This window comes from Corapipo altera, unplaced genomic scaffold (genome assembly GCF_003945725.1).
Source record: "Corapipo altera isolate COAL_440 unplaced genomic scaffold, ASM394572v1 255, whole genome shotgun sequence".
NCBI classification, from domain to species: Eukaryota; Metazoa; Chordata; class Aves; order Passeriformes; family Pipridae; genus Corapipo; species Corapipo altera.
This window is the reverse complement of record NW_020884929.1, coordinates 1837624-1850808: the sequence shown is the minus strand read 5'-3', so window position 1 is coordinate 1850808 and position 13185 is coordinate 1837624. Positions and strand designations below refer to the sequence as shown.

Here is a 13185-nt window from a genome sequence, read left to right as displayed (position 1 = left end):
CCTTTCTGTAATTCCACCTGGAGACCTGTTAATGCTCACAGACTGATGTTAAGGATCACATGAGGGTCACAGAGAGTAATTAGTGCATGTGCTGCTGGACTCTGGAGATGCCAAGTGCCTCGAGCTGGACACCCAAGGCTACTGAGAGTCCTAGTGTCAGTGCCACTCACTTCATGCCTCATTTACTCACTTGTAGAATAGTGTAAAGATGAACTCTGAGTTATGAATGACTTGGGTGCTAACAGAGAAAATCTGTAAAGAAATAATTCTGCATGAAGAGCATGTTTTCAAGAGTGTACCTTAAGTAAGGAATGGTGCTAAGCACAGAATGATGTCAAAACAGAACAGCAAAGAGCTTTTTGTCAGATGAACATTCTGTGCCTTGAACTGAGTCTGGAGTCCTACATTTTAAAAAGCAGCAAGTGATGACATAATTACAGATGTTTTGGCCAAACAAACACCCAAGGAGGCTGGATTAAGATGACACAGGCAACGTGAATTCCAAGTGCCCCATTTTGCAATCCAAACAGTGGTGTTTAATATTGTTTTCTTATCACTGTATATACACAGTATCAGGTGCTTGATTCAGTACTGCTCCTGTAGCAGTAACAAATCCATCAAGTTTCTCTACCAAAACACCTCTCTGAAAGTAATACCAGCATGAGAAAAGTTTATCATTTTGTATGATTTTCTATTATCTGGAATGCTCCCAGCTGTGCAGCAGAGCACAGTGCAGGTGTAGAATTACATCACCATTATTAAAAACATACATTGCTGCCTCTCCTTTGTTTAATCTTTTGATTTTTTAATACAATGCCATCGTGAATTTTTTTTCTCATTAGTCACACCTCAGCACTTCCTGACATCAGCCAAACGAACAGCAAGGAAGTATTTGGAAACCTCTTCTGAAGAGACTTGCAGTCTGGTTTGGTTAATAAAAGACAGTCAGGTAGCATGGCAGAAATATCTGCACATACTAGAACTGTTTGCTGAACTAAAGAAAATTAAACTTCAGGCAGATATTGAGTCACCTGCTTAGATTCCACTTCTAAGTTATAAGCCTGGCGGGGGAAAATTCCCAAGACTCTTGGAAGAAAGCTAAGTGTACCCAGATTCCCATGCTTTGCTTTTGTTCACAGTGTAAAGCTGTGTACCAACAACCCGCACAGTGAGGCTCTAAGAAGTAGCATTCTCACAAATTAAAGAAAAAATCACTAGCAGTTACTGATGGTCATTGGGGAAAAGAAGAACTTTCCTTTAAAAAAATGAAAATATTTGTCCGTAGGTTGTTACTGTGTGGATACCTTTGCTTCTAATAGAAATGTATTGAATTCTTTGCTTTGCAATCAGTTAAAGCTCATACTAAAATCAGCAAGTGTTGTGCTTCATGTCACCCTTTATAATCCAACATGTGCTCCTGTGACTGGCAGTGTATTTTACTTCTGTTTTTTTTATTTAGTTCTGTATTTTACTGTTCCTCCTTTTCTCCTCTTCATTGTACATTTGTTAAATCAGTAACAATCTGTTGTTTCAGATCTAGATGGAACAGTTTGTCAAGATCATTACAAACAGGGATAGATTTTTTCCTTTGAATACTGCAGAGGATAACAGGAGACTTGATTAGCATAGAAAGGAAAAGTCTTTGCCTGCATTACTTGAGGAAGTAAATGTTGAGCCCATGGGAATATCATCATATGGTTGGTCATGGCTTGTAAGGGAAGAGTTTTTTAAGAGATTCTTCTAACAGTATTTAGTGGAGCTTCAGGATTTTTCCTACTTTTTTAATCATTTGATAAAAAACCTAAAGTGCTTCCTTTAGTAAGCAACCAGCCTGAAAAGCACTTGTCAAGCATAACTCTGGAGTGATTCCAACCCCTTCCTTATGCAGTCAACCACATGCAAAGGTAATTCTGCTATAAAGAAAGACCAGTCACTGTCCTGGGCCCTGTGAAGTTGCGATGGTGGCACCCAGTGGGCTGCCCTGAAATTACCACGCTCACTTATTTTCCCAAGGAATCTTCCAGCAGTGAGTTCATTCAGGGCTTCTGAATCCAGAGGTTTTTGAAGACCTCATCAAGTTTCTTCTCTGTACAGCGTTTCCATTTCAAGCTGAATAGAGTCCTTAGAAAACAACATGGTGCCAAGCTGTGTAATTAAGATTTGCACTTGCCGTGCCGAGCCACCAAAGCGACCGGTGGGATCCCGGGAGTTTGGCTTCAGGTAAGGAAAGGTGTGTCATGGGAAAAGGCAAGACCGGAAGGGTTAATCTTTTTAGAACCAAATGTTTTGGAATCTTAAAGCTACCAAATCTGGGAAAGGACCCTGGAAAAAAGAGAGGAGAAAGATTTTGCGGACTGTTAGTTGCTGTCATCTCCCTGGTATTTCCCTGCCTCGCAGCGTACAGAGGATTCCCCCCAGCGATGCTGGAGCAGCAGCGTGGGTTGGTCAGGCTGGTCCTGTGTTGAGCTGTCATCCTGGATACTTGGTAAGCTCTGCTCCTCTCAGATCACATCAGCTGGTGTGAAGTTCTTCTAATAATTGCTTATAATCTTTTATCAGAGTTCAACAAAAAAACCCATTTCAATGCAAGTCTAGAAGTAGTCAGCCATCTCTATGCAGAATAAGTGAACCCTTCTTGCTGATTGGCCTTTTACCTTCAGTATTTCATGGTCCTTTGACAGGTATTTTATCCTGTGTAGTCTCTGCAGGTTTTTTATGTGGTATTTTCTCCCCACAGCTCGCCTCCCTCTAATCCTAGTAGTATTTTCTCTCAAAATTACTGCTCTGCCACTAAGCCCTAATTTTTCTACCTGAGCCACACACCAGCTCCTCACCTCTTAATATTTTTTGAGCCTGCTGATACCTCAGCCTCCTAGTATTTCTTTACTTCAAATACAGGCTTATGTAATTTTGAACATTGTGTAATTCTGAACATTAATTAATAACAACAGGCTGCCAAAAAGAAAGCAAACTCATTGCCATACTGCTTCTGTGGTGACAGCAGAACAGCTCACTGCAGTTTCTAGGGCTGATTTTGTGTCATGACTCTTGAGTGTCTCACAGAAAATAAAATTGGGAATGCAAAATAGAGTAAATAAAATTAAATTAGGTATACTTGTAAGAGATTATAAAGTTTACTCTGTAATTGTTCCTGAAAAAAAAAGTCATTGAAATCTTTTTCTGGTTGTTCCATAATATATTATCTTCTGCTGAGGAGGGACATGGTAAGAGTGCCCTAGAGAAGGGGGGAGAAGTTAAGCCGTTCTTTGTTCAGGAACTAAATTTTGTCTTTTGTTTCTGCAGCAGAAATTTCAGCTTTTTGTCCTAAAGCCGCTCATCTCCAACACAAAACTTTTCCATTCAGGTTTCTGTAACAAGAGGTTGTTAACTGCATCAGAAATTACAGGTGTATAAACCCTTGACTGAGGTAGCTGTTTTCATGGCAAGGCTTTCTAAAATGTGAGATCCATTGTACTGATGCAGTATAATACTTCCAGTATGTGATGTAATTAAACGTGCCAAAAGCAACATAAAACATTTCGGTTCCTCTGTTAATGTGAACATACTGGAAGTGTTGTTATTAGGGGTGGCTTAAAATTCACTGTTAAATACGCTTACATAGTAAACATGACAGTTGCATCTTGGTAGCCTTGTCATATTTTATGAAATAATTGTAATAAATTTTTCAGAAAACCATTTCCAAAACCCCTCTGCCCTTTCCAAGTGAAATTTCAGTTGGCTCCTCAACACAAACCCTTCATTTCCTTGACATTCCAGCTATGTTTGACATCACCCTTAGCTTTTCATCTGGACCCATTACAGTGAACAGCTCGACTTTCCTCTGAACATCTGCTCCACCACAGATTACAATTACATCTTGGATAAACTTGTTGCTTTAAGTAGACTAGTCTTCTGAAATATTAATAAGAATTGAAGACTTACCTGATTAGTAAAAAGAGTCCTGAAGCCAAGTTGGATCCAAGCACTATGCATGTAGAATGATGTGTATATGTTAAATTGAATTCAGAGTTGGGCTTTGAATGGGATTTTCAGAAGATCTTAACTGACTTAAGAGCACCAGTGTCACTGGGGCTTTGTTTTTAACTCTTACTGGAGCTTTAAAAATCCTTCTGGTGTTGCTATAGACCATATGAAATACTTGTATTTCAATAGCAGCAAAAAATCCAAATGTGATAAAAAAATCAAATTTTCAGCATAGGTACACTTCCTTTTCTTTTGGATAAAGTAAAGAGAAGTTAGGCCACAGAAATGCACTTTTTGCTTAGTGCTGCAAACACACATAATCTTTAGGTGATTCCCTAAGGGAACTTCTGGGTTGTGCTGAAAATGAAAGAAATAGCAAAACAGTTTTAAAGATGACAGTTATGCATTTCTGTCTGCCACTTGGATTTAAGGCAGATAACTCAGGAACCTGAAATGTTCTGTTTCACCCCATAGCTCTTCCCTAGCTCCTGTTAACTTCTGTTTTTCTGGAGAGCTGATTTCCTTTGCATGAGAATTAATCCCAGCTTTACCTCTTGTTTATTCTGATGATAATAAAAATAGTAATGCTTACTATTTCTCACTTGGAAAGTAGCCTGCCATACAGACCTATGTTTGCTAGAAGTTAGATTGTGGTAATTCCCAGGTTTCACATGGGATACTTGGAAGCAGAAAACTGTTCTAAATCCCCTCATTAAGGAAATATTCTTGTGGTGATGGGGTGAGCAAGTCCACGAGTGTGATCATAAAATACAAGATGTACTTTACAGGAAGACACTGTAAACAAAAGCATGTAAGGCAATAGGAGGATGACTGGATTTCTGTGTCTCTCTCTAGGAGCCCTACTTACCTTTGGGAGAGTATCTTTATTCCAAGTACATACTGGTATCTGAAATGTCTTCCTAAAATAGCATATGTAACTTCAGACTGAACTTTTAAAGAGGGGAAAAAAGGAGGGAGGGAGGAAGGAGAGAGGAAAAGGAAAGGGGAGGGGAAAAGGGAATGGGGGGAGGAGGTTTTGTACTAACAGGCTAGCACAGAAAATAGATTTCCCCCCAAGACATACTATCAGGTTGTACAGGTAAGTGAAACAAAAAAATAACAGCCAAACCAAAGAAAAAACCCGCAAACAGGCAGAGAGGAAAGGGACAAGTTTAATGATAGAAGAAAAATACAGATATTGAAAGTGGAAAACAGATAGAAGGGAGATCTCCAAAGGATTAAAATATTGCTACTTTCTACTTCCAGGTAAATGCAGTATAAATATTTCCTGAGTTTTCCAAACTATTTCCCCCCCCCCCAAATTTCCCATAATTCTCCTGAATTTTAAGAGAGAGATGGATCACTTGGTCATTTTCTTCTAATGCAGTCAGCATCCCAATCCAGAACTGAAAGGGGAGAGTGTAATTTTGGAGGTCCAAAATTCAAAGGAGTGATTTTTACTGGCTTGATTAGACTTTGATTTCCACCTGCTTTCTGCATCACAACCAAGTGCCTTCTTCTGACCTTTGATTGCAGTTTGAGTTACCATCATGGGACCAAGCTAAGGAGATTTTGTTCATATTTAGGAATGTTTTCTTCATCAAGATAGATAGTGTACACACCCCTCCAATGATATAAAAGGTCCCTAATAGGTCTCTAAGTAGCTGAATGATAGTATAAACAAGTATAGCAACAGATTCTGCCACCGTTATTCATAGAGGGATGCTTTAACCTTTAGCTTCACACTTGGGATGGATTTTGATCCCCTTGGTTGTGTGAGAGAGCACCTTGTTTCAGCCCTAGCACCCCTGATGGTAACAGGACTGCTTTTACTGAAAGACATGCTAAACTACTCAAAAATAGCTCCTTGATTTCAGCAAGGCTCCGTATTTGCTTTGAAGACCATAAACTTCTTAAGGACTTCCTACAGCAGCAATATTTCAATCCTTAGTCCCCAGTACAGCAAGGAAAAGGTGAAGGAATAAGACCAGAGTAAAAAGATTTAGAGTGGGAGTAAGCACTGTAGAACCCCAAGTGAAAATAATAAAATGTGTACAAGAGACCAATAGGAAGACATGGTCATAATTATGATTTACTGTCAATTACTACTCTGGGTGCAAGAATCAGTACTCTTGACTATAGGTAGCCCTTCATTCTAAATCACTGTGCTTTCACAAGAAACTGGTGCATTACACTGCAGTTACAGAACCCAGCTCCCCTCTCTGACTGCTCCCTAATTTGGATTTACAGACTCCTCTCTTACTTGCTGGGTTCAAGGCAAACTCTGGCTAAAAATATGTCTGCACCTGGGATGTCAAATTTCCCCAAAATGGGAAATCTCTAACAATTTGTCCAGCTGTCTTTCCACCTCTTTTAGTCTTCAGAACACTCCAGCATCTCTGATAAGCACGTTCTCTGTGAAATCACAGAGGCAATTCATGATTTTTGGATCACAGCTGATCCACATAGCTTAAAAGCTAAGCCCCTGGCTGATCAATCAGATTCCTGTGGAAGGACCTTTGAGCCAGGAGAGATCCTAAGTGAATTCCGTGGCTCTTTGTGCAGGCTAAAGGTCTATCCAGTTGTATTCTGCTAGTGATCAGTCAGAGTCTAATACTGTGTCTATTTGATGCTATGTTAATAATACATATTACTATTAGATAATAAGGCACTTCTTTAAAAAAACCAACCACCAAAGTCCTCAAATCCCTAGGTCATTAGAACACAGTTGGGGAGAGGGACAGAAAGAAAGCTCTTCTCTATTAATTTGACATATCAGGAATATTGCTTATTGTTGTTTCTGTTGTAATCCTAAAGCAAAAACCTAGTGTCCTGCTCACTTCAGGCAATGGCATCTCTTCATTTCAGAATGTTTGTCTATAAAGCACCTGGCAATACGCATAAATGTTCTAAAATTTGCATCTATTTTGATTCCTTAAAAAAGTTCAATGACTTTGGACCCAGATTTGAGGTGATACATCTGACATTGTTAAGTGAGCTAAGGAATAACACCACTGGCACCGTTGGTGTGCCGGGTGACCACTGCAAACCAGTGACTGCAAGCAACGTGGACACTAAGTTTGAGCTCTAAGGTTTACTCTGCAATAACTGATGGCTTCCACACCTGTGCAGTGACTCCAGCTTTCTTGGCTGAAAATTTTGGCCTCGGAGCAGTAAACAAAGAGGGGGTGGTGGTTTCTGGCTTAGAAAATGCAGAGTAGCCTGGAGGTGAATATGATTCGTTTACTGGGAGAGAGACATTTGACTGGAACGGAGGTTGGGAGCCGTAGGCTGGCACGGAGTACACTGAAGATGGCCGGGCCCTGCTGGGAGAGCCAGCACCGGGTGGGAGGAAGGTAGGCAAAGGTAGAGCTTGCTTGGAAGGGGGCAACTTCGATGTCTGCTTCATGGCAAGGCTTTCCTTAGGAGGTTGGAAAGTAAATAAAGAGGGATCGAGTTGATAAGGTTGATGTTTCATAATATCCAAAGCATTGAGACCTTTCTTAGGTTTTCTTTTTGTATTTTTGGTGGCGGCAGCAGCAGACTTGGAGAAAGCCTTGGAAGCAGCAGGAGGGTAAGATGGGCAGTGGATGGGATTGTAAGCAACGGGTGGAGGCGCTCGGACATTGGATGAGTATTTCCAAGAAGCTGGCAAAGATGGAGTTGGAGATGGGGCTCGTGCCATGTTTGCCTGCACAGTCTCTGAATCCACCACATACTTCTCCATCCGGGAGTGCCTCCTGGCAAACAGCTGTGCTCCTTTCCCACTCATGGCCGGTGGCATCTCAAAGGGTGGCTTCGTTTCCCCGGCACTTGGTGTGACTGGGGTTGGCTTTGGGGCATAGTTGGGACTTGCCAGGCTCGCCTGGGGCCCTTTGAAAGGACCAGCTAAGTTGAGAGTACTTGGGGGATGGGCAGGAGAATGAGGATACTGTGGAGATTTCGGTGGTGCAGGATATGCTGCCTGAGGTGAGGCCGGTGCTGGGAAAGAAGGAGCCTTGTTAGCAGCCGCAGCTGAAGGTGACCAAACCGGTGAAACTGGAGCACCAGCAGAGGGAGAGACCTTGAGTGAAGGTTTTGGAGCAACAGGAGGAGGGGCCTTTTGTTTAGATGCTTGAGTCTGCATGAAATTGCAAGCTTCTGCTCCCAAACTGAGGTAGTCTTCTTCAGGTCCTGACTCAAAACCAGCTCCAGCACCTTTTTTGCCCTCTGAATTGTGTACAAGGGACAACAGGGCGGGATTGGGACTTACTTTGGGTGCATCTTTGAAGTTGAACATGGGTTTTGAAGTGCTTCTCCTCTTTGCCTCTTGCAGTATGCCAGTTCTTTTGGCTGGCACAGCAATCCTTTCATCCCTGGATGCTATGTGTTCCGTGGGCTCCGTGGGTGCCCACATGCTTGAGGCAGCCTTGCTGGCCACAGGGGCTGACACAGGTCTGTAGAAAGCCTCGGCTGGTGGGCTGACAGAGCAGTAGGGAGGTGGCGCTGCTGCATCTGAAAGAGGACTAGTGACATTTCTTACAGGTGAAAATGGTGCAGCTGCTCGGTTTTGAACCCCAGAAGGGAAGGGTTTAGCTGTTATATTCAAAGATGGTGCTCTGGGGGCTCCAGAGGACTGAAAAGGGAGGTTTGTGCCTGGTGCTAAGCCAAAGCCATTTTGTTGCACCATTTTGCTGTGGTTCTGGCTCATGTCTGTGTAGCTTTTGCTCACACAGGTCTGCTGCCTCGATGTTTCCTCCTCCTTTGATTGATAGACTGAAGAGCTTACTTTCTGGAAGTTCTCTGTCATGGTGGTTTCCCTGTGTTCCTCTGTCTGCACTGTGCTGGCCTTCATCTCCTCTTGCTCTGCTGTAATCTGATCCATCCTCTGCCGTCTCTTGGCAAACATGAGGGCCCCTTTCCCTGTGCTGTCTGCGAGCGTCTGCATCTCCTCTCCACTCTTTGTCTTCTTCTCAACCTCGAGTAGACCACTGTCCCAGTCAAAGGTCACAATCTTACCGTCCTTGTCAATGTCAGAGAAGAAATCTTCATCTATTTCTGACTCGCTGGTTGCAAGCAAACTCACTTCAAAGGTGTTTTCTTTGTCCCCCTCTTCACCTTCGCCCTCCTCACCCTCGTCTTCGTCCCGTTCTAACTCCCCAGTCCCGTAGCTCACTAAAGTGTATTTCCTCGCCCTTTGGCGGCGCTTCTTGAACATCAACACCCCCTTGGAATTGGGGTTGGGAGCTGCTGTCAGCAGCAGTGCAATACTTTTACATTTAGATTTGGCTTCCTTGACCTGCTTCTCTGACAGGCTCTCGCTTCGTCGGAGCCCTGTGGAGAGAATCAAAGGACGCATTTATTTACAAGCTTCCCACACAATTACAATTGCTGCATTTATCTATGCTGAATGTTATCCACCCTCCCCTTTTCCCGTAGTAAAACATTTATTTTCTTCTATCTGGAAAGCTCATTATACTTCAGCTTTTCTCCCAGTATCAGCTGTGTGGTAAATTCCATCCCCAGCATTCCTTGGAGTCACACCCATGCAAGTTCAAAGGCTTCATCGCTTTCTTTCGGACTCTCTTAGTTCAACAGGGATATTACATATGTCTTTATTTCTAGCATTCTTAATTTTTATTTTCACAAGTAATCTCAGCAGCAACAGGCAGGTGATGTTTTCTCACTCATCCAATTTCTGGTCAGATATTAACTGAGTGTTTGACCACAATTCCTGGGCTTCCAGCAGCCATTCCCGGCAAGCCAGACTGTTTAATCTGAGGTCAAATGAAACTGAGCATATTCTGTCAGACAGTGGTAGCAGCTTCTGCCATTTAGGTGTTTATTTTACTCCTACAGATTACAAAATGTGTATAGTTGCTATAGGATGCTTCTATGTATTAGCTATTTAAAAGCAAGTATACATCCAAAAAGGCATACACAGAAAATTATTAGCATCAACTTTCTGCCCCTTGGAAGATGTGGGAGTTTGGCTCAAGGAAAGCAAGTTTCAGTCTTTTAACAAGCATTACTTGCCTGGAATTTTCTACAGAATCCAAAATTCTGTAGAAAATAAGAGCTCCAGAATATTTATTTTGAAAATGTGGCAAGAGTGAATACACAACTGACCTCTCAAGAGTATTCACTAGCATATATCAATGGCACATATTTCTTAAAGCATAAATTACTGGTTTTCATCAAGTCATGTGGAAGGGGAACAGATGCAGCTGTAAAGCTGATGGGTACTCTCTACGTCAGCCTGACTGCTTCCTTATGGGGCAATGCTGGTCAGGTGATGTCCCTGTTTCTTTCCTTTCCTCATACTCTACCACTACATCTCATGAGTGACAGTCTCAATAACTTCTCCCTTCAGAAAAAAAGCTGGAATTCAAAGCTCTTCCTTTTGAAATCAATGATCCCCTCCACCTAATTTCAAAAGGAAAAAATGTGCCTGTAATATAAGAAAATAGAACAGTAGATTATTTAGTATATTTTGCAAGCATAAATAAAGCAAACTTATTAAAGAAAGCCATGTGATGAGGTGTTGTCTATTCATGATCCTTTTAGCTGTGTCAGTAGATGGAGTCTGATACTTCTCCTATTAAAGACAATTGGAGTTTTGCCATTATACCAGATGACAGCACGACTGGACCAATGGTTCTCACAAGAACTATGAAAAAGAGCATGGCACCCAAACCAGCAATTTGTAATATTTTATCATGGGAGAGTCAAATCACAAAATCCTTGACTCAATCCTGTGACCATCCAAATGCTTACAGTATTTACTGCAGACTATTTCCAAAAGTACAGGCTGTAGTGTTAGAGTGTTACCTGTTCAGGTAAATATAATCTGATTATTATTTACAGAGGAAATTCCTGCTAAAGAGATCAAGCACCTGTAATAACTGTTCTTCTCTAGTTCAGACTGAAGTGCCATGTTATAACTTCTATTTTTGCAAAAAACATGCACAGTATTTGCTGCACACAGAGTATTCCCTCTGCTCAGCAATTTGTTCATTCTAAAATGTAGGTAGGATTTTAATAATAATAAAAATGCAAAAGCTTTTATAGATTTAATCAGTGGTTCCTAAGGATAGTGACCTGCCACTAGATGAAAAGAGACTGAGATTATCGTAGTTGACACAGGAAAAGAATTGGATCTATGTCCTGCTTGAAAGAAGAATTTATCAGGTAAAATTTAGTTCATGCTTTGTACTTTTGCCTTTTCAGACTGGCGCTGCAAGTAATTCATTAAGAAAGACAGGCACAGTCCCACAGTTGGTTCTGACTTCGCAGCCAAAATGTGAAGCATGTGCACTTTTCTTTTGTACTTCATTTAGTATGCCCAAAATATGTGGGTTGCATACAGGCACTTAGGCATAAGTCACTGCTTAATCCACTTGCCAATAGGACACAAATGGTTGTCATGCTAAAAATATGCTTCCAGAGGAATTAGCAGTGGGTTAGCGGAGGAGTTCCAGCACTGCATATGAAATAGCTTGTTGCTACAGTATATCACTGCACACATTCAAGCACCTTTGACATACTGTTGCTAAATCCCCAGACAGGATTCTTCACATTGTTGGGAAGGAGCGAGCCACCAACAGAGAGGTGCCAGATGAAGAAAATAATAAATAGATAAATAACTTGGTTAATTAGTAAATAATACACATCTACACTCGGCTAATTAATACTGGCTCCAGTGGCAAGTTTACTTCCATGTAAACTTCTTGGATGCATTTTGAAGCTGACCTCTGGGTATGGGAGTCAGGAGAAATAGCATGTTCACTTTACAGTCTGGAGAAGGCTGACAAAACCAAAAGGATCATGTAACAGTTATACACATGCTAGTGTCTGTCAAAATCTCTTCTGCAAGCAACATCAAGCTTTTCTGCTGGCCCTTTTTATTAACTTTTCAGAGCAGTGGCATGGCTTTGATTCTAGATAATGCAAATGGCTTTTGCTATAAAAGGAGAAATCCCCAGGATTCACATGTGCAAGCAACTTGCTCTTTTTGTTAATATTCTACAGGTTGCTTCTGAATATGCATTAGAAGACCAGCAGAGTTCAACCCTTTCCGGAGATGTAAGTATTTTTAGTTGGACAAAGTCATGAGTTACTTTCAAAGTGGAAGTCTAGTAAGCACAGTTATTCAGCACAGTTAAGGCGTGGGTATACCCTTGGCTCGTGACCAGGAGCGTTGTATTACCCTGAAAGAATATCTAAAGCAAGAACAGAAACATTCTTTAAAAGAAAAAAAGAGAGGGAAAGTTAGAAAACAGCAGGAAAAAAAAATCTCTAAACATTTCTTTCTAATGCCTTCTAAATCCTGAAATTACATCTAAAGTTACAAAAGATGCCCTCAGGCAGTGCAAATTATTAGATGGGACATACTTGCGTGCCTTGCCCTGTGCTTGTGAGGTCTGTGTTCCTTTTCCGAGGGCTTGTTGTCTTCTCCCTGCTCTGTGCCTTCTGGTGAGATTGCAAAGGAGAGGAGGGAAGGAGGTGCTTCTGACTGCCCTCCTTCTGCTTGAGAATCAACACACCCCCTTTCAGACAGAGACCTGGGCGCTTCCTGCTCCCTGTCTGAACAGTCTAAGATCACCTCCACCCTGGGGATAGATGGAACTGCACCTTGGATCCTCTTGACCTCTTTGTTGCTGGAAAATTGGACTACTTTGTTTGACCACTGGACGTTGCCCTCTTTCACGCCCAGGGGAATTGTGATGAGGGGGCTGGTCCCGTCCTGTTGTACACTGGCTCCTCTTGCTGAAGGGGGGCATTTCTCTGCCCCCAGGAGAGTCACAGCAGGAGCACTGGTGCCCTTGTGGGTGTCATTGGAGAGGGACAACTGCAGCTCAACCACAGTACCTGGCCTTCTTTCTTCTGTCTTCCCTCTGAGAGCAGCCTCGTCTGCCACGAGCACTTTGGAGGTGCCTATCACTTTAGGAGTAATTCTGTGGCTTTGTGTGGTCTCTTGTTTTGTCTCAGAAAAGTTTACATTGCTTTCTGCTGCTCCCTGGTGAGTCCCACTGTATATCTCTGTGATGCATAAATCTCCACGGGGTATCTCTTTTGCTGTGTTAATTTGCAGCGTGGTGTTCTCCCTATAGTCCTCATTTTTTATGTTCTCAGGCTTTCCATTTGCTCTTTCAGCACTCAGGGTTTCATTTATTCCACTGGAGGATCTGCGCATACATAAACAAGTAATTCCAGAAATTA

The 13185-nt window shown here is 42.0% G+C and overlaps 1 protein-coding gene and 1 long non-coding RNA gene across 3 annotated transcripts in view; one reads left to right on the top strand and one right to left on the bottom strand.

Moving 5' to 3' along the window:
- The window catches only part of SYNPO2 (synaptopodin 2), a 77217-nt gene that overhangs the window by 9452 nt on the left and 54580 nt on the right, over nt 1-13185 (bottom strand). Inside the window, exons 3-5 of one of the 2 annotated variants that reach the window (XM_027659031.1) lie at nt 12358-13151; nt 7109-9297; nt 7-2322 (exon numbers count right to left, since the gene is read on the bottom strand). In XM_027659031.1, coding sequence (XP_027514832.1) covers nt 2272-2322; nt 7109-9297; nt 12358-13151 — 3034 coding nt within the window. In that variant the 3' untranslated portion in view covers nt 7-2271. Of the gene's footprint in view, nt 1-6; nt 2323-7108; nt 9298-12357; nt 13152-13185 lie in introns of those variants that run through there. The other variant, XM_027659030.1, reaches the window with a different exon arrangement.
- The window catches only part of LOC113954551, a 91264-nt gene that overhangs the window by 32462 nt on the left and 45617 nt on the right, over nt 1-13185 (top strand). The window contains exons 4-5 of the long non-coding RNA XR_003530264.1: nt 11035-11154; nt 11995-12048. This is a non-coding gene — a long non-coding RNA (uncharacterized LOC113954551). The remainder of the gene's footprint in view (nt 1-11034; nt 11155-11994; nt 12049-13185) is intronic.